This window comes from Thunnus maccoyii, chromosome 13, assembly GCF_910596095.1.
Source record: "Thunnus maccoyii chromosome 13, fThuMac1.1, whole genome shotgun sequence".
Classification (NCBI taxonomy): domain Eukaryota; kingdom Metazoa; phylum Chordata; class Actinopteri; order Scombriformes; family Scombridae; genus Thunnus; species Thunnus maccoyii.
The window spans coordinates 21579281-21599384 of NC_056545.1; the positions used below are offsets into that span (position 1 = coordinate 21579281).

At 40.2% G+C, this 20104-nt stretch overlaps 2 protein-coding genes and 1 long non-coding RNA gene across 3 annotated transcripts; 1 reads left to right on the top strand and 2 right to left on the bottom strand.

The window, feature by feature from the left end:
• Positions 1 to 460: 460 nt before the first annotated feature.
• On the bottom strand, positions 461 to 10164 carry chrne (cholinergic receptor, nicotinic, epsilon). The gene is made up of 12 exons (XM_042431175.1): positions 9961 to 10164; positions 5362 to 5495; positions 5092 to 5136; positions 4805 to 4914; positions 4517 to 4672; positions 4320 to 4420; positions 4039 to 4239; positions 3472 to 3586; positions 3199 to 3313; positions 2910 to 3117; positions 1626 to 1759; positions 461 to 1452 (listed from the first exon to the last, which is right to left on the bottom strand). The coding sequence occupies exons 1-12, from the start codon at positions 10028 to 10030 to the stop codon at positions 1285 to 1287; spliced, it is 1557 nt and encodes a 518-aa protein (XP_042287109.1). The 5' UTR covers positions 10031 to 10164; the 3' UTR covers positions 461 to 1284.
• Positions 10165 to 13221: 3057 nt separating this feature from the next.
• On the top strand, positions 13222 to 19496 carry gltpd2b (glycolipid transfer protein domain containing 2b). The gene is made up of 4 exons (XM_042431176.1): positions 13222 to 13819; positions 15607 to 15665; positions 15832 to 16010; positions 16156 to 19496. The coding sequence occupies exons 1-4, from the start codon at positions 13750 to 13752 to the stop codon at positions 16769 to 16771; spliced, it is 924 nt and encodes a 307-aa protein (XP_042287110.1). The 5' UTR covers positions 13222 to 13749; the 3' UTR covers positions 16772 to 19496.
• Positions 15930 to 16444, bottom strand: LOC121910134. Its single transcript, XR_006099597.1, has 3 exons — positions 16355 to 16444; positions 16104 to 16193; positions 15930 to 16002 (listed from the first exon to the last, which is right to left on the bottom strand). It is a non-coding gene; the product is annotated as an uncharacterized LOC121910134 (long non-coding RNA).
• Positions 19497 to 20104: the final 608 nt, after the last annotated feature.

Genomic DNA, 20104 nt, shown 5'->3' on the forward strand with positions numbered 1-20104 from the left:
CTATTTATTGCATACATAATAAAAAATAATATGACCTTATTACAACCTTATAACCTTGTTTTTCACATACACACACTCACATACCTTGAACACGACTAAACAGAGAGAAATATGATAAATCTGAAAAGTAAGAAGTTTAAGTGATTAAACACATTGAACACATTGGGTAGGATACGTGTATTTTATCATGACTTCACAAATGATCAGCTTCTCTGTTGCTCAATGTGTCTGTGAGTTTTTTGTTTGTTTGTTTTTTAGTTTTACATTATATTCGCACTTCCAACTGAGCATATGTAATTTTCTCAGTAGAGGGACAAATACCCTGGTACAGCACAATAGCATTATCCAATCATACTGTCTTTTGAAGAATTTTGACATTCAATTCAAGATTCAAATGCCTTTTCCTTATCATATATGTCACTCACACTTAGTAATAAATTGATTTAACAGGTCATGATGCACAAAATAAAATATTTATTTAAAAAACATGGCACAATGATATTCAGACAATATCCCTCCGAGCCATACTAACAAGACATTCTAATAAATAAGTCTTAGAAGGATAATAAGGCTTTGATTCAGAGTTGGGTGGCTCAAGTTTCATGCACAGGTTCTTCAAATAAGACATAATACATGCAAGAAAATCTATTCAGACTTTAGCAGATATGTTTTGCAGTATGTGCATTGATGGTTTATTATAAGCCCATGTAAGCTGGGCAACGTTAGCGCACAACATGTAAATAAAATCAGTTCATCAGGTAATGAACCTTCTTGATTTGAAAAGTTCTTCACTGCAGCAGAAATAACTTTCTCAACACAGTAGCTTCAGCATTTTCCATCAAATATAACCTGAAGTCTGCACTTTAACTCACACTGTTTATACTACAAAACAGACAAATAATAATTGTACTTAGCATGTTTTTTTAATGATGATAATGGTGATGTTGATGATTGTAATGGCGATGATGACCATTTAAAACAACACTTTTAACAGATGTGTACCTCCAAAGAACTTAGACTAAGATGAAGAACTGAGAACTGAGTTGTAAGTTTGTATGAAAACTCTCAGCTGCCTGACAAGTATTCACAAAGAAAAGTCTGAGCTGTGAACATGGACTCAGACAGTTTCGGTGTTAAATCTCTGTTTTTAAAGCCCTGCTGCACAGATTTAACTCAACCCTGATTCTGAGTCTGGGAGTCAATGAGCAAGACCGCTTAGCCTTACAGACAGCATGAGGTGACAGTGACTCTTGGAAAGGTTTCATCAAAATTTTTTTGATTGTTTTAACTCGGGACATATTTTTTGTTCTGACCAGGAAATGGGAAATCTGGTGCCCGGTTGAAATGTCCTGTTAGGAAGATCCCCACTGTGCCGATGATGAAGAGGAGAATGGCAGCCCAGAAACATACCTTGTCAATCATCTTCCCAATCAGTACCCAGCTTTCAATTTCCTTTATTTGGAAAAAAAAAAAAAGTGAGTAGAGATGAAAGAACTAAGATAACAGTTGGCGTAAATGAAATATAGACTGGAAAATATGTAATATATACACACATCCTAAACATAATTGAAATACCATATAAGTTGTTGTCTAGGCAGATATAGGAAGTATAAAGTAACACTTACAGATCCAATGTCATTTTGTTGTCTCGTACTCTCAGCAATGAAGTTGCAGGCATCTACACATTGCTTGATCTCAGGTGCAGCTTGGGCCAAACTCTTATAGAGGTTGGCTGTGCTGCTGATATCTATATTATCCACTAGGGGGAAGAAGACACTGACAATTAGATAAGAGTATGCCAAAGCAAGGCAGACACAGACATCTTTTATGAGGAAAATGAAGGGTGCCAAACAACATACACGTGACGTAAGAAGCCTAGAACAAACAAATAATTGGCTGCTATAGTAGGAATGTAGGAATGAATTTGATACAAAGTGCTCTTTGAGCTACATCCTGTTATGGTCCACCAGACTGGTCCACCAGATGCCCTCAGACTGGTTTTTTCCTTGTTTGTTGAACTGGACCGAGTGGGAGTAGGACAGATAAATTCCAGATTATTTTTAAGAACTTTCTTGAGATACTATTGCTCATTTTATTCAACCTTTGTCCTGACATTTAAGTTCATATACACGTGCTCCACTGAAGCTAGGTGTTTCAGTGGTGCTTTTTACTTCAAAATGGTGATGATGACGATTTAAAACAACACTTTTCTTTAAACAGATGTGACTACATGATGTAACTAGTTGTGCAATGAGAGTTGCAGGTTACTTTACTCACAAGTGTTTTTGCTTTTGTCATTTGGCTTCATCTGTTTTTGTTTTTCAGAGTTAGTTAGTTAGTCTGTTCTCTGTGTCTTCCTGATGTTTTTCCTCTGCTTCCCAGCCTGTGTGTGTGTGTGTGTGTGTGTGTGTGTGTGTGTGTGGTGTGGGCGTGTCTGTTCTTTGTCTCCTAGTTTCCCTCCTTCGCACATCTACATACCTGCCGTGTGTCAGCCTCCTTAGCCCTTCCCTGCTCCCAGTGTCTCCTTCAGCCTATCAACACCTTGCCTGTTCTCAGTTTGGTCACCTGTTTCCCATTCCCTCATTTGTTCAGTTTGTATTTAAGTCCTGTTTCTCAGTCAGCCTGCAGTCTCTGCATTTGGGTCCACCTGCTCTGCTACTCATAACACATCCCTATTGTGATGTTTATAAAAAATAAATGGGTCACTAATAAATTATTCATATTTAGTACACAATGACCAAACAACGCCACAGTAAATTCCAGTGAAGCGCAGCCTGTGGGCATTTACATTTTGTTGTGGCAAGGTGAGAACTTATTTTTTCAAGCTGGACTGCTGAAAAATCAGATTGGGGCATAATGGCTGGTCAGTTTCTACAGCTGGATCATAGCTTTAAAATTAGATATCTTACCAATCGATTGCGTGAGACCATGCCTCTCTCTTTGCTTGTCAAACATCATTTCACTGCGAGGTTGTTTGAGCACATATTCCTCTGCTCTCTGCATGAGGCCAAAGGAGCTTCGCCGCCGCTCCCTCATTCCATTTATCTCTGTTGTCTCCTCATTGTCATCCACTAGTGGGGACATGCCTAGGAAGCGAGGCACCATCTCCAGGAACAACTGCAGGACGCAGAAAAGATAGTTCACATAAAATAACTCTTGACTAGATAGATTTGGCTCAACTCCATCGGATGTACTCACATGTTTGATGGTATAGGACATGGTGTGAGTGCTGGGGCTGCGCAGGGAGAAGTTCAGCACCACAATTTGATTGGTAGCGATGAGAGTGGTGACAGACATAACAAAGATCAAGTACCTGAGGAAGACATTAGAGAGGATCCATGTTGGAGTGGGGACTCAGACTGTGTGGATTAATGAAACGCAAAGACAGCAGAGATCTGGGGCAGGATGCTGCAGTCAAAGGTCACTTGAATTCCTGCCACACTGAGAAGACGAAAACACACACTGACTCACTTGCCGATGAGAGGGACAGAGAGAGATGTCTCAGGAACCTTCTGAGCAATAAGGAAGAGGAAGACAGTCTGAGCCAGTAAAACAGAGATGGACACAGTCAACTTCTGTCCCCCAGCTGTGAAAAGGACAACAGAGACTTAAGAGACAAAGGACCACACGAAATAAAAACCAAATACTTTCAGTTCATTCACTGTGCTCAGGCATTATGAGGCAAAATAATGCTGAGTACCATATTCAAAAATACTTTTTTTTAAACAACATGGTTTAAAACAATGCATTGAAAATCTGCAAAGGAGTTACAGATACCAGTGCGTTCCTAAGACTTTTCTGACAGAACATACTTATGTTTAGTTCTGACACTGTCTGTAAAATGACTACTTCTAAATGGTCTGGTCCTTTTTATTATGGCCAGTTCAACAGTAACTGAAACAGATTATTATTTTGTTTTTATGTCCATGATACAAACTATTATGGGTATTTATAACAGCATTGTAATGTTGCTTCATTTAAAACCTCAATATTGGATGTACTAATAGCCACGTGGAATAAAACAATAGCCTTACTGACCTTGTGCAGGTAGGAAGTAGGCCAATACGACCAGTGACGAGATGAGGGAGCAGGGCATGATGACGTTGATGATGTAGAAGAGGGGCTTTCTCTGGATGACCAGATTGAACACGATCTCCTGATAGTCCAGGTCATCTGGGGAATACCGTGTGTTGATCATCTTCCTGGCTGGACGATGGACAATGGCCCATTCACCGTTCTCTAAGAGGTGGAAAAAACACTAAGCTAGAGAGGAATTGTGCATTTTAAATAGTGGAGTGTTGAATGTGGATGCACTGTACCTGTGAAAGCCTCAGGGTCGATGTCCACCCATTCAATAGTCTCGCCTGTCTCTCCAGCAGCCAAAATGAGGTCCACTTCATTGGCACTGTACGTCTGGGATCTACGTTTGTGACAGTGAAGACAGAATAGAATCAAACTAATACATCAGCATTTATATGTAAGACATGTATTTTAAAATGATATAACTGTACCACACCTGAATACTAGCGTGCAGTTTTGATAATCAAATGGGAAGTAGGTGACCTCAATGGAACAAGTGCTGCGATAGATAGCGGGAGGCAGCCAGTACATCCAACCATTGTTGCTGATCAACACGTTGGCATAGTAAGCCACATCAAAATTGCCATCAATGCTGCAGAGATTTAGGATTAAAAAAAAATCAGTTGACACCACACTTTATTAAAAAAAAAAAAAATCAAACTATGATTAAACTATGGGCAGGGATAAAATGCAGTATTTCACTCCGTTTTTATTATAGACTCACTTGTTTTCAAGGACAATGTCAGGGAGCCAAACAGTGTTGTACGGGACGCGAATAATATCAATGCCATAATAGTCAGATGTGTTCCAGACAAGGCGATGATCAGTCCATTGCTGTAGATGACATTTGAGAGAAAGGTCAACTGTGACATTAAAAACTAGCCACAACAGAGGACTGGATAAGTGAGAAGGATTGAGTCTTGTTGGCAAAATGAACCTTACGACCAAAAGCCTTGCCAGGAATTGTACAGATAAAACAAGAATGCAAGAATGAAGAGAGAGAAAACTCACAATCTCAATCCACACATTGGTCGTAAGAGTCTCCTCCTTTTCATTCTGTGTGTGTACAAGTGAAGAAGAAGTATGAATATTCAGATCATGCACTGCTATATCATCATACCAGTGACCTAACAGCCATCATGTGCTTATATCAAAAGCTCTGGGAATGTGTGTGGACTGTATCTTTGTTGTATGTAGGTGTGGCAATCATTTACACCCTTGATCATATTTTTAATGTTCAGCTGGGCCTTGTTGCAACGGGTATGAAGAGCGAACTCTCACCAGGGAGATAAGGTTGGTGAGGGTCAGCCTGATCTGAACCTGCACCTTTTCTTCAGGATGGACCACCGGGCGAATATTCTTGTTGTAGTTTTTGAACAAGTGGCTGATCAGCTGTGACTCCTCATTACACTGCACTGCAAGAAGAAAAAGATGAAAAAGGGAGTGAGTTTATGCGCATATATATTGGGATTATGCCCGGTTAATATTTCATGAGTGGAGGAGGAGAAATATCTGAAACAGTCTATGGTAAACTATGTCTAAACATGTGCTAAATAAAAGGTTGGGTAAATATATCATCATAAGGCCAAGAGCTGGACCAAAAATCAATCAGACAAGAAACCAATTAAAGAAACCAAGAACGTGCTTGCTTTTGATTAAAGTTTCTGAAAAATAAAAATAACAAATTCTTCCTGTAATAAAGTGCTCCTTTCCTCAATTTAACACAGTCAGGGATTTTGCTGCTACAGTATTATTTGGTCTGGTATGACCAATAAGATATATATGTTAACTAATGTTAGCAAACTTTAGATGGATACATCTTTTTGAGCCACTTTAACTAAATTCTTAACAAAAACTGTAACTTAATTGTAACAAAATAATGAAGATGGCATGTTTCAATATGTAACATAAGTAGAGAAGAGACATGAAGTCAGCAAAATGACTGAATGTCAGAAACACAGCAATATCCATCTCAAGTTTGCTAACGTTAGCCAATGTTAGCCACCATCAGCGACTGATCATACCAGACCAGAAGTAAGGCTGTTGTAGAAAAAAGTCAGGATAATGATAAATGCTAAAATATAGTTTAACAGCAGCACAAGTAGATAAGAGTCATAAAGTCAGCAAACTGGCTGAATGATGTTAGCTTCATCGTCAGTCTGAAAGGTGCGTCAATTAACTTGCAGATGTGCGTATCACTATTGTTAAATATCAACACTGCCACACTGCGGTCATAAATTGTATCATTACTACTATTCAGAATGAGTAGAAAAATGTGGTTTAGATGCAAAGGAAGCTGTTTTTGTTATTTGTACATAGAAGCACATGTACTGTATGTTTAAACATGTAAAACAACATGTGTTTCCCCAGTTGAGTTTTAAAGGTACCCCGTGGACATTAAGACCTCTAGTAGCGCTAGAGCAGTTTCACACTATTCCAATGATATACAGGTTGCTGTAATGCACTGAGAAACACAGCAATGTGCCAACAAAGGCAGAGAAGAAGAAGACTGCAAGCTAGTAAACATAAATAATGCAGATGTTTTATGAGGAAGCAAATGCATTCAACACATTTGTTAAACCTCATACCCACAATGCATTTTGGTGAAAAACATTACATAACTTTTGTTTGTTTACATAAAGAGGAGATGACTTGACATCATATGATAAACTGAAAAAGATTAACCAAAACAATCAACCTTTACCTAAATTTACACACTTTTGTAAGAACCTTCCAGCATGGTACATGGTAACCAACTGCACAGTGTATGTTCACTAGTGTTATGTTTTATCTTTCTCAAGACAGTAGGCCTATTGTTTGTTCAGTCTTCAAGTATTTATGTCATGCACATGTAGCTACATACATTTTTGATCAAATGCATTTCTGAATACATTTTGAAGTAAACATGAACAGTATGTTTTGCTGTTTAGGTGCACAAGTGTTGAGAAAAACACCGACTACAGGACAGAGAGATGAGCCAATGACTAGGACCAGGAGTCCACAGATTAGTAGTAACCATGCTCTTCATGACAACAGCAGCATCTATACTCCTCAGACACAATATGTATCAGTAAAAACTTCAAGAGAGACAAAGAGAAAGGTTATTTCCCACCCCTTGCCTCTTCCCTCCCAGCTGTCACTATCTATAGCTCAGATTACACAGCAGCTGGGAAACTCTAAACTAGGACTTTCAGTCACACTCAGGTCATCTATAATAATCATCAGTATCATCATTAGGCAAAAAAGGTGACAGTAACTTATACAAAAAAGTTGTCATGTCATCGCCCATGATCGATTCATTCCCAGGTCTGCCTGACCCTATCAGTCACAAACTTGTCACATAATTTAAACTGTACTCATAATTCTCACATGGGTCAGTCTGTGTAGTAGTGTAATGGTGAGACGTCTCACTTACCAAGGATTTGTCACTAATTAATTATTAAAAACTGCTAAATATTACTTGGCACGTGGATGAGCGAACAACCGATGTAACAATCAGTGAAATTTAAAATGTGAGAAAGCAGCCGCGAGGTGTGTCATTCGCTCATGTTTTTATCAAAATCCAGCAACACTGTAGTACACCATTACGTAATTTTCCATTTGAGTTTGTAAAGGAATTAATTATGGAGGCAAACAAAGATAATTTCTCCCAATAGTTCTTCTAGAAGCTATAAATAGATCTTAGAGGACATAGGTCTTTTGCAATAGAGACAGCAAGTTGACAGGATGGCTTACTAAAATAAACAATGTAATGTAATGTAATGTCTAATATTCTTGTGTCTGTGCTTGGCAACAATAAGTTTATTCTGACCGCATGACTGTGTCTGCCGCCACTGGAGGGATATGAGGCTGATCAAAATGAGGAAGAATTTTTGCAGGCACAAATCTCAAAACTTTGGCAGATGAAATCTACATCGCTAGCTAGCACTACTGTAGCTGTAAGTAACAACATGTATTGTTGTTATTTGGCTCAACTGACCCTTTGAGGTGACATGAGGGCAGGTGGCATAAAGGGATGCCTCCAATGTCAGAACAACATGGCCACAGAGGTAAACATTGCAACACTGCTGTTTGACTGGGGTAAAAGCAGCCAAGCTCACCCTAGTTGACCGTGTCCCATTGTCCAGTGTACACTCCTATTCACGTGACATTTTCAAACATTAGAAGCTAAGGGATTTTAATGCTGTCTAGTGTGTTACTGAGGAAGAGGAGCAGGGGGATATTGTAGGAGGAGAGCAAGAGGATGCGTCTGGTCCATCTTCCAGGAAGAATCCTTTCTCAGTCCAGAATCTCAGCCATGTTATTGATTAGCTGCATTAAAGTCCAGTACATCATCATAACTCAATAAAGACAGACGGAGGAGCAGAGTCTATTCTTAATATCACACCTTATGGGGCTCTGATGCTCACCGCGACTGAGTTTGACTTAATACCAAGATTGTAAGTGCAGCTGTCGCTCCAAATGCATCAAGACCAAATGGCTGACAACAGCTTCAACTCAAGTTCTTCTCAAGTAGTTCACCTGACAGACAATGTCAATTTCATTAGTAAATTCCTATGATGATGTGATTCTAACCTTACATCCTCCTGGATGCAAGGTTGGACTGTCCTCAGTCTTATTTACAGCATCTTTTTTTCTCAGGGAGGGTGGCCCTCAGTTTGAAAATGGAAACCAATCCAACAGCACTGTTCTCAAACTGCATGTGATATTCAAGAAACATGGTAACTGTACCAGACCAATAATATCAAGAGTCTTCATTACATCTTCATTTCAGAATGAATCTTGTTCATGCCGGCACCTTGACGGTGAGGAATTTTTTAACTACTCGAGTGACCTTTGCCAAGAAGATGTGCTCAAGAACCCCTTGAATCAAGTGGCTCTGCTTTTTGGATTGACATTGTGCCTGTTGTGTTTAGGAATGTCCTTAATATGTTTGTTACACCTTCTGGCATTATTCCCAGGTGAGAATAACATTTCCCCACAACTGCTGAGCTCTATTGTTCCCTCCTGAGTGGCCCAGTGGATTTGCAGAATCACTTAATTGCCCTCAAATCCCATATTCCTCTACCTTTTTAAACTCCCTCCACATCCAGGCTTTCACCTCTGCTTCCGCTGCAACTGCAGTCTTTTTGACCTGTCGGGACCCTCCTGTTGTTGAAACCACCTGTACCAAGCAGAACAGCTTTACATACTCCAAAGAACTGGTGACAATGGGGTCATCAATACTCTCATGAAAAGCACAGATGACCCTCTGCCTTACTTGTTGCTTGTTGACACTAACTGACTTTCGGTGCCCATCTGATAAATTTAGCATTGACTGCACTAAAGGTAATACTTCAACTTGCAACAAGTTGCAAAACAGATGATCCTGTCAACATCAGTATTAATGGTTATGCATAAAACTGCACGTTTTGTATATGAGCAGAGAAAAACCAAAACTGTAAACAAGTCATACACACATATGAATAAGTGCATGATCTAGTGAGCAACTCAGACACTAGTTGTGTCATACTTTACAGCAGTAAGTACATATTGTAGATATACTGTATGTATACCTACAGCTGTCATAGGTGTTGCTGTCTGCTGTCAACAGAGGGAAATGTATTTTTTCACCTCCAAAATCATCTACACAAAGTTGACAATTATAATTAATTACTTAATACAACTACATTTGATAAAAATACAGTATGTATGTACAAGTTTGGAATGGAAAGTTTTCTCTTGCATGTCAATCAATGTAGTATGAGTTTTAGATTTGGTTGTTTCTCTGAACTCTGACCTTCTGTCTGCACACGACAGGCAGGAGATTATTTTGATAATAAGAAGGCAGCCAGCCAGTCACTGAGGATGTGCCAAAAAGTTTGCAACTGCGCCACTTACCCTGAACCACTAAAGTCCCGAGAATAGTTACAAGTCCAAAAAATATCCAAAATCTGCATGCTGCCATCATGTTCCAAGACCTCTTCCCTGCGGCGCACTGAACTATATTTAAATATAAAATCTGAGAGATAGTGGGAAAGAAAGCGAGAGAGGAAGAGAGAGAGAGAGAGAGAGAGAGAGAGAGAGGGGAAGAGTAAAGACAGAGAGGAAGAGCCCCCCACAGCAAACCCTATGACTGTCGCCCAACCCGGCTGTTGCTATCCATGGACTCAGATTACACAGCAGCTGTGAGGCACTAAACCAGGACGTAAAGTCACAGTCCGGTCACCCACAATAATCATCATCATCATCATGATCATTAGACATCAACTATCAGTGGTGATACCTATATCACTCCAGTGTAATTTCTTTCATAGAAATATGGGTAATAATGAGTGGGAAGTGTGAAAATATGCTGTTTATCTCTCATGGTATGGTACAGTATATTTCCAATATCCTTGTAATATTCCTATAAGTTACTATAAGTAATGATAGTTTTAATTTGATGTTTGTGTCACATTCCAAAACATATTGTAGGATTATTATGGTGCTGACTTTGGTTTTCTGTGCGTGTGCATGTATGTGTGTGTGTGTGTGTGTTTGTGTGTAATAAAACAGAGATACATACACCCATGTTTGCAGCAAGGTGAACAGGTGACAGGCTGTGCAGGCCTGCTCTCCCCCTGCTATGTGTCCAGGGTATTAATACATACAGTAGAGCCTTACCACTTCAACAGCAGGGCTCCAGCAGTGAGAGAGTGTCTGCAGACCACAGTGTCGCAGGGTTAGAGGGCTGGAGGCAGACAATACCCATAAAAACTCATAAAAAACATGGAGCCAGAGACTCGGATCTGCATCAAGATAAGTCTGTTAACTTTTTTGATTTCCAGCAGAAGCAGATATTATTACCAAAGCAACTCTAAAAAGTACAAACCAGACTGTAAGGACGTTTTACTCATTTCAAATCCTGAGACTGAACTTGCTATTATAATTAGTACTGAGTAATATAAGTAGTGTCACTTTGCAGTGACAAGGGCAACAGACTGATTTTTGGAATGTGCCATCTGAGTTGCACAGTGTGTGATGTACTTCTAAATATACAGTTAGGGAAACAGAGATGAGCTTCTTTAAGGTAACTGGAGCCTCCTGAAGGCAGATTACATGTCTCACAGTTAGAGCTCAGAGACAGAAGAAGGGCTTCATCTGTCCAGCATCAAATCCACGAAAGCTCATTCACAGAGCAGAGCTGCAGCAAAACAATATGCATTTTAAATTTAGGCAAAGCTTAATAAAACGCGCAAATCAGAGGTATAAAAGTATTTTGTGTACCAAGTAGATATTTTGAGATACAGAAACATTCCAGCAATATATTCAGTTTACGATGGTGTCTGGGCAAAGTCCTATGTTTTCTTTTTCTAATTTCTTCTGTAAAACAAAATTTTCTCTCAAATTCACCCAATTATATACAGCAGTTCTTTATAATAACTGGCATGGAAGCCAACCAGTGCAAAATGTCAGACAGGCATGTGTAACTGTTGTTATAACTATTGTTATAAATATAGCCACATTCAGTAAAGCAGGGGTTTCAGGCCATTGTCGAGTTAATACAGTTAGGCTAAGAGTTGTAGTTGAATATACAATGACAACATTTTTTAAATTGGCAGTGCCTGTTGTCCATCCATGGATAGAGTTACAATAACAGTTTAACCTATATGAGTAAACATCTTATAATAGTTCATTCACAATTTAAACCTCTGTTTGTGGGTTTACATGACATTTTGAATGCAAAAACAGAAGTTTTAAACCTCAGACCAAGTTTTGTACAAATGACAAAACCACCATGGATTACATTCCGGTATAATGTGGTTAAATGTTTTGACTCTCCAGATGTGTTTCTCAGTCCAATAATAGTCCTGTGCGCAGGATGGTGGAAAATCCAGTGTGGTGAAATGTAGTGTTTGACAGTGACAAAATACCTCTTTCCTGCTCTCCTGAACCTCCATACATAAACATACTCACACAGTGTGTACCCATACCACGTGTTTTAATCTCCTAGCACTGGGCAGCTGTATGTCATGCCAAGAATCAACAGCTTTTTACCACAGCCAAACATAAGATTTTGATATTTCGAAATGTGTGCTGTTGCGTCAGAGCAGAAACTAGAGAGCCTGAGCCCTGTGGAGCCAAACAGTTCGAGTCTTTTGAAAGGGTCACATGTTTTCAGTCTCCCCATGTCAGTTGCTGCCTATTTCAGATGGGATCATCTATTGGTTGCACAGAATAAAAGCCCCATGACCGGGCCCCTCCCAGCCAAGTAATGAATGCCCCTGCTTTCACTTTTTTCCCGCTCCTCCGCTGAAAAATACCATTGTTAAGTCCCTCTCCATGAGCACACATGTGGTTCGGCTTGAGTGTGGAGTTCAATGTCTGTTCACCTCCCCCCTATGGAAGGAGCAACAAGCCCAGTGATAAGGAGCAATCAGTGGGTTTCCCATGATTGTCACTATCAGAGGTGATAACCACGTCAGTCCTGTTTTACTGACTCATTTCAGACTTTAGACTTCAATCATCGAATGAAATCATTAAAAAATTAGCATTTAGAAACCCCAAATTATATTTGTTGTAGAACATGAATGAAATATTTTATTAAAGATATGGTGGCAAGAGAAAGGAAATTATAAATATATTTAAAAATAACCTTAAATAGATTCATTTTTGCAGAGTCAGAGATGTCTTTGTCATATCTAGAATTAGATTAGCATGAATTGGCATCTTTGTGCCTATTCATGCTAATCTTTTTTTTGCCATCTCAGCTAGGATAAGATTGGTTAGACTTTGTTATTCATTTACAAACATGGATTTGGTATCACAGCTTTCTCTCTGTTCAGCAACGAAAAGGAGACTATATTGTCTCATGACTGAACACAAAGGTTTTCACTAGGTTTCCGTGACTTGAACAATGTCATACAGACAAAATATGAAGCGTGGGATTTTGTTTACATTGAGGGAATGTACTGAGATGTGTTTCCTGTTATACTCTCATTTAAACCAACATGTTTTCACAAATGTGTCAGCACTGTTGTAGTGTGTGGTGGCTGCGGTGTGTGAATGAGTTATAAGAGAGAGAGAGAGAGAGAGACAGAGAGAGAGACGAGGGAGGAGGGAGCACGGTGGTGGGAGGAGAGGGTAGGGAGAGGGAGCAAGTGTTTACTCAAGCTGACCAGGAATATAGCGCATATATAGAAGATGAATCTGGAAGAAGGAGGTTACTCATGAACAAGCTGCGCTGGCTCTGCTTTATCAGCCAATGGCTGTACCCGGCTGATCTCTGGACCCTCAGATTGAGCAACAAAACAAGAGACAGGCAGCTTCAAAACCATTCAAAAACAAAGGCAGGATAGAGGAAAGAGTCAAAGAAAAACAAAAAAAAGAGAGAGCAACAACAGGCTTGGGTAGCATTAGCGTGAGCAGGTAAAACAGCAGTTGTAAAATAGAGTTAAACATTGATAGAGGCTCTTTTGAGGTACAATGGTAAAGAGAACTTTTTATTTAAGGTTTTGGGTAGGAGTATGAAAGATTTGAGAGTACAAGGGGGTGGGGGGGATCAGAGGCAGGGGTCCAGTAGAGAGTAATTGTGGTGACAGCCAGTGCAAGGGGACAAGGACTCATGTGAGACACAGAGGAATTAAAAGATAAAAGACAAAGAGAAGGACCAGAGAGGGACTGGCAGCACCAAAACTGGACTTCACTATGGGTGTTAAGAGCAAGGCTGCTGCAGCTATCTTAGTCCTGCTACTGTTCCTCGGCTCCCTGTGGCTCCGTGAGTACCTCTGTGTGTGTGTGTGTGTGTGTGTGTGTGTGTGTGTGTGTGTGTGTGTGTGTGTGTGTGTGTGTGTGTGTGTGTGGTTTCTATGTTGTACTATTGATCTATAAAATCCCCCTCTTGTTTGGAATGCTTATGCTCTGGATCAGGAGTGTGTCACATGATGTGGCAGCTTCAGAACCTAGCATGATGGTCACACCACTCTCTGCTCACTCTCTTATGCTCAAAAAATATACTTTTTAAAAACATCGCAAAAACATTTACACAGTATGTGTGACTTGACGTGTTATTGGAACGTAATGACATTAAGTCTCAACAAATATTGAACTGTAACATAAGAATAAGCAAAAAGTATTCTTAAATACCTTTAATGGTTCTTTCTCCAGACTCTTTTCAATCCAACAGTCGATGAGAAACTTTATAAATATGTCTATATGTGAAATTAAAAAAACTTAATCATTGTAAAAATGTTCAAACTGGGACCATGTGACCTCTTTCCCTATCTTGGATTAAATTCTAAGTGCTGCAGGATTTTAAAGACTAAATCGGACTGCAAATTTAATAGAAAGGTTTCCAGGTAGAGGCAAGACTTCCAGTCGCACTTGCCATATATGGCAACATCGAGAGTAGGTCATGGTCGAGATAAAAATCAATTTCTGGCAATTGGAGACATGTCTCATTTGAACTGAGGAAGTTAGGTAGCTCAGTGAGACTAACCAGCTGTCTGACAGGACGCTCAGTAGTTCAGCAGAGTCCTCCAGGGTCAGAGTGGGGACTGATCTTTTAGGGTGTTTGTTTTGATGGCTCAGTGATTTAGTGACTGGGTGCTGCAGTCACCCACCAGAACTGTGAGTGATATCACTGGCAGCTTTTAGTGGTAAGGCAGTCAGATGCAGGTGGACCCCAGTGTGTGGTCTGGAGAGCTGCGGGGGCCTCTGACGGAATGCCAGGAGGTCCTACACAAAACTGAGGAATAGTTTGACTTCACTCAGGCATACCGGAGCTGAACTGAACAAGTTCATGACCCCGAGAAATGGAGGAACCCACCAATTCATCACAAATGAATGGCCCTGATTTCACTTTGAAGATATAGTGTGTAGCAGCGTAAATGGAGGAGTGGATGATGGAAGTTTTCATTTTCTGCAATAGTTATTTTCTTAACTGCAACCTTTATAATATGAAGATGTGTGTGTATGGGTGATGTACCCTATGGCGACATGCAGTTGGAAAACCGGATAGGGCCCGAAACTGATCCCAGTGTCACACATGATGTGTGCTGAGGAAGCTTTGTTGACTGTCAATTAAGATCACAGGGTTTGCTTTGTCACAGGCTGGAAGGAGCTATAAAAGGATTAAAATTCAACATCACGCTGGATCTGATGTCAAAAGAATGTTATTTGCTGCCTTAAGAACGCCTGTCTTTGTGCTATATACTGTACAGTATGATCTAAAACTAAACTGGAATTAATCAAGAATGTAAGAACATATAGAGTTATTTTCTCATGTTAAAACATCTGTCACATGACAGTGATGTTTGTTAATGAGCCATTATATGAGAAAGGATACTCTCGTCTAATTTAATGTGCGGAAATTTGGTGTGTAATTGACCCATAATTCTTTATAATTGTGTTAAACGCACCCGTGCAGCTGGAATGTCCTCGTGGTTGGAGCAGAGTTTCAGTATTTCTTTATCAGAAAAAAAAAGTATCTGTTTCAGTGGGAAAGTCAAACAAAAACTAACTGTAAGGCTTCTCCCTGTTTCTGTTTACAATGTCTCACTGCAGAGGGAGGTTTGGATTACCACTGGGATTCTTGTTTGAAAGGTTACAATCAGGTGAATGGGGTAAGAGTTGAAGCACATTATAAAGTATTTTACATTTCCTCCATAAGGTTGATTTTGTGCAGCAGATGGGCAATTTGAATGAAGTGAATCGCTTCTGCTCTCTCTCTTTCTTTGTCCCCCGTCGATCGCCCCCACACTCACGCACCTCCCATCCCCCCACCGTCAGCTTCACCAGCTGTCCAACAGCAGCGGGGCCGATGGGGCTGAGGGCTCTAACCTCCTGGAGGGGTGCCCTGGTCAGAAGTTCCAGGTGTCACTGCTGCTCTCCCACCTGCTGGCTGCACCGGCCTACACCTCTGACGTACTGCTACAGCCGTATCTGTCCAGCTGGGATGAGCTTGTGAGGTAAGATCATCAGATAAAGCCAAAGCACACTGAGTGAGAGAGAGATGCATTCAATTACAGCCTCTAGAAAGAATGAAGTAATTTATGGCTTACCATAATCTGCACTCTGTAAAATGATTCATCCTGTTCTGTGTTACTCTCCCAGGTTTATGGAGGCTCTGGGCCCAATGGTCGGCCTGATATCTAAAGAGATTGAAACCAAGACTTCTATTATTCGCCAACTGGCCCTGTTGGCAGAAGAGAACCCTGAAACAAAGCTTCCAGATTTACACTCAATAAACTCTTTGAACGTAGGGACTGAGATAAAGAATACTGCAGAGGCTTCACAGCACACCGGTGCTTACCACTCTGTGCGCTCTATGATCTTGGTGGAGCTGAACCGAGGCTTGGTGGACTTCCGCCACCAGACAGACTCCGGATGCCGGACTCTCCTGCGCCTGCATCGAGCTCTTCTTTGGCTGAAGCTCTTCTTGGAGAAGCTGGCTGAGACACCGGTGGCCGGCCGGCTCAGGAGCCCCTCTGAGCTGTGTCGTGAGGCCTACCAGAACACCCTGGCACACCACCACACCTGGTTCGTCCGTAGGGCTGCTGAGCTGGCCTTCATTGCCATGCCAGAGCGGAGTTTCTTCTTCAGGCTGGTGTGTGTGCAGAACCAGGAGGAGCTGAGCATAGTGCTGAGCAGAGTGGTTCAGGCCATCGGAGAGGTGTATGACAGGACGCAGAAAGCCCTGGAGGACAATGGCATGCTGGATTTGCCATAGGAAAGGGGACTGGACATACAGCGCCTACTGCTGTTTTACCATGTTTTGCACTGTCTTCATGGTATCAAGAGAACCTGGTTGCACCAACATGGCGGACAACAATCACAATACAGGAAGTCATGGGGCAACATCTCGCCCTTTCAAAACAAGAGTAGAATTTCCCTGTCATCTCTCATCTTAAATCCTAAAACAACATTTAGGATTTACTTTAAAAACAATTAAACATTAAAACATGTTTAAATTAACAATTTAAATATTATTTTACATCAACATTCTACTTTGTCAAATTTGCTTATTTTCCAGTGACTATACAAGAACATATATTGTAGGCCTGTTGTATAACTCCTAAAAGATTAATGGCTTTAACTCAGTTTTATGTAACAGTATTCCTGTTTACCAGGCTGAAACTCTAAATACTTGCCTGGCCAAAAGTATGTGGACAACTGAACATTTTCTCCTCAGGTGATATGTGATTGTGATACCATGGACATTAATCTGCTGCTGTAACAGCCTTCAATACTTTGGTTTCAGTCTTTTATGTCTCACCTGTTAACAAACAACAAAAAGCTTGCACTGGGAGTTCGCCGTCATGCATTCAAGGTTCCTGTCGTCCTTTTGAGCCTATGTACAATCGAATGTAACAAATACTGTGAAGAAGAACTACTTCCGCCGCATGTCATCATGACTTGTGTGTGTGCGGATGATGACCACTGTGGCTGTCCTCCATGTCTGCCATGTTGCTGCAGCCATGTGCCTCTCCATGGTATCCTGGGCATCACATATAGACATTTAGCAACAAACAAGTCCTCAAGAAAATTTGAATGGACTTTTTCCAGCTAAAATTTACACATGCCATATCTTCCTTCCAACCAAACTGCTGCCAACAATCAATTAGTACTGAAAGTCAGTTTGCTTTCAGTCGGTAAACATTCCTCATTCAATTCCATGAGATAATGTCTTCTCCTCACTTTAGAAGCATTTTTAAGGCAGCTGATGATGCATTTAGGCTGGCTAAACACAGACTATGAATTATTTAAGCAGGTGGGCACAATGACATGAATACCTGTATAATCTTAAAGCAATCTAGTGCCATAAATAACCCTTACAGTGTTCTTGAGACTGTGTCACAGGGGTTGGGATTTTGTAATGGATTGCATCAGATTGTACGGTCCAAGTTTTAGTGACCACCATCACAAAAACTTGGACTGCCTTTTTTTTTTTCTTTGGTCTTTTGGCTTAAAAAACTTGATCTTCTTTTTCTACATTCAAAATTTCTATTGAAAATGACATGGCATTGTAATAGTAGTTAATGCTTGGTGATTTAGTATGCTACCTCAAAACTGCCTGGGTCTTAATACCTTATAGCTCTAAAATCTGGGACCAATCTATCCTGATTATGGACACAAAAAAAAAATCAGTATATGCTGAACAGAGAACAATATGGTGCTTCACAGTCACTGTGATGTGAGTGTGGAGTATTAATTCCTCAGTGTTACATGGTCAGTTTTTGCATCATGTTCAGAATCATTAAATATCTGTCAAAAAAATTGGGGAATTCAATTGCCTGTTTTTCTAACAGTCATGTCCAGTAATGTGATAGCTCTGACATTTAAATGTCACTGAACTGTTGTGTAATGTTGTCCACTATCCAGCAGAGGATCCAGTGCTCTGCTACACACTAATCTTCACTTCCCTTACAGCACAATGGATCTTATGTGCTCTGTGTGACATTCTGGACACATTATAGTGGAAAAGGTTTTGAATATCACAAATATCTTTTTGTTTGTGAGAAAATATGAAGCAAAAAAACAAACCCTCATCTGAAGACTATCAGGGGGTTGTAGATTATTTTGGATTCTAATTTTTTTGAACGTGTGTGTAACAGAGGTAAGAGCGTGTGCAGTTATCAGTCACCGGCGCTAGTCTCGATCAGACTATTTTAAACCCACAAATACCTCTAATGCTACATAATCCTGCCTCTCCCTTTTCCTGCTCAGCGCTCTCTCTTTCTGAGGAAAGAGTGGAGAAAGGAGAGATAAGGATAGGACCCGAGGCCACGGAGTGAGGAGGAGACAGGAGCTGCTTGAAGGTCACTGAGCGGAAGTACACTTCGGCTGTAATCTTGTCAAGCAGTTGGCGGATGACTATATTAAAGCAACTCCCAAAGGAAGAAAACCTAAAACAGTATTTATATATTTCTGATCTTGGGTCAATGAATATTTATGATTATGTACATGTATCTATTGGGCTAGAATCCAGCCAAGATTTCAGTCTGTGACCTTTGACTTCTGGTGTGTGTAGGAGGATGACGTGTTAATGATGGCATTTCCTCTGGATAGTCTTGTGTAGCCAACATGTGCTTACTTGTTCAATTCACAGCTGAACATAAGAATATTATTTCACATAGCAAGATGGACTCTTTTTTATTGCTTTTAGCTTTCACTTGTTGCCACATATGTGCAATACGTATGTGCACATAGGTTAATGTATGTGTCCGCTGACATTGTAGGCTGTGAGGATTACAGTGAATGAGATTACATTAGATTACATCCACCTGGTCCTACTTTTGACACTGCCTGGCTTCTCTCTCTGTCCTCTACAAAGACCTTACTACTTGACTTTTTTTTTTTTTTTTACAAATGATCTTTCATTCATAATAAGCCAAAGTGCAAGGACCCACATTGGAATTATGACCTTTCCACTTAAACCTTAGTGTCTTTCCATGAGTAATAAATCCTTTTCCTCCTGCTATGATGACTACAGGAAAGATGACTAATAGACAGAGGCAAAAATGAAGTTTGAGTTCCCTTAAATGACATTTATTAATTTCTCTATCTTGTTTTGCAGTAAACATGAGCAAAAATATACATACAGTAAGAGCAAAAAATAAAGATCCAGAATAGAATTATCACCCATTTTGGCGAGTACCTCAACAAATCGAATGGATTTCCTTCTTGAACTATCCTTTACACCCCAGTCTTAGGCAATAGTACGATTTAAATTGAGGGGGGGGGGGGGTTTGTTGTATTTATTCCTTTTTTAAAACATGATCAGTTGACTCGTTCTGTCACGTAGGTTGGGGCTTCTTGCAGTTTTGATTCTGCAAAGTATTTGCACTTGAAAGCTCTCTGAAAGCACTGTTCATTCATTCTATCAAGTTACTTTTAATGACTGTGTCTTGATTCTGATACAATAGACCCATCTACACATGCAGTGCTCAGAAAGCTTTCACTGCAAGCTTTACAAGATCAGTTTGAGAAAGTAGAAAGGGTTCACATGATGACAAAACTGTTTCTACATTAAAAAAACAAAAAAAAACCCAACAAAATAACT

Coding starts and splice junctions, on each gene's coding strand:
- chrne (XM_042431175.1), bottom strand. CDS start 10,030: ATGATGGCAGCATGCAGATTTTGGATATTTTTTGGACTTGTAACTATT. Junction 5,496..9,960: donor CGGGACTTTAGTGGTTCAGG/GTAAGTGGCGCA, acceptor TTCTTCTTGCAG/TGCAGTGTAATGAGGAGTCA. Junction 1,760..2,909: donor TGGTCTCACGCAATCGATTG/GTAAGATATCTA, acceptor TCTTCCCCCTAG/TGGATAATATAGATATCAGC.
- gltpd2b (XM_042431176.1), top strand. CDS start 13,750: ATGGGTGTTAAGAGCAAGGCTGCTGCAGCTATCTTAGTCCTGCTACTG. Junction 13,820..15,606: donor CCTCGGCTCCCTGTGGCTCC/GTGAGTACCTCT, acceptor GTCTCACTGCAG/AGGGAGGTTTGGATTACCAC. Junction 15,666..15,831: donor GTTACAATCAGGTGAATGGG/GTAAGAGTTGAA, acceptor CCCCACCGTCAG/CTTCACCAGCTGTCCAACAG.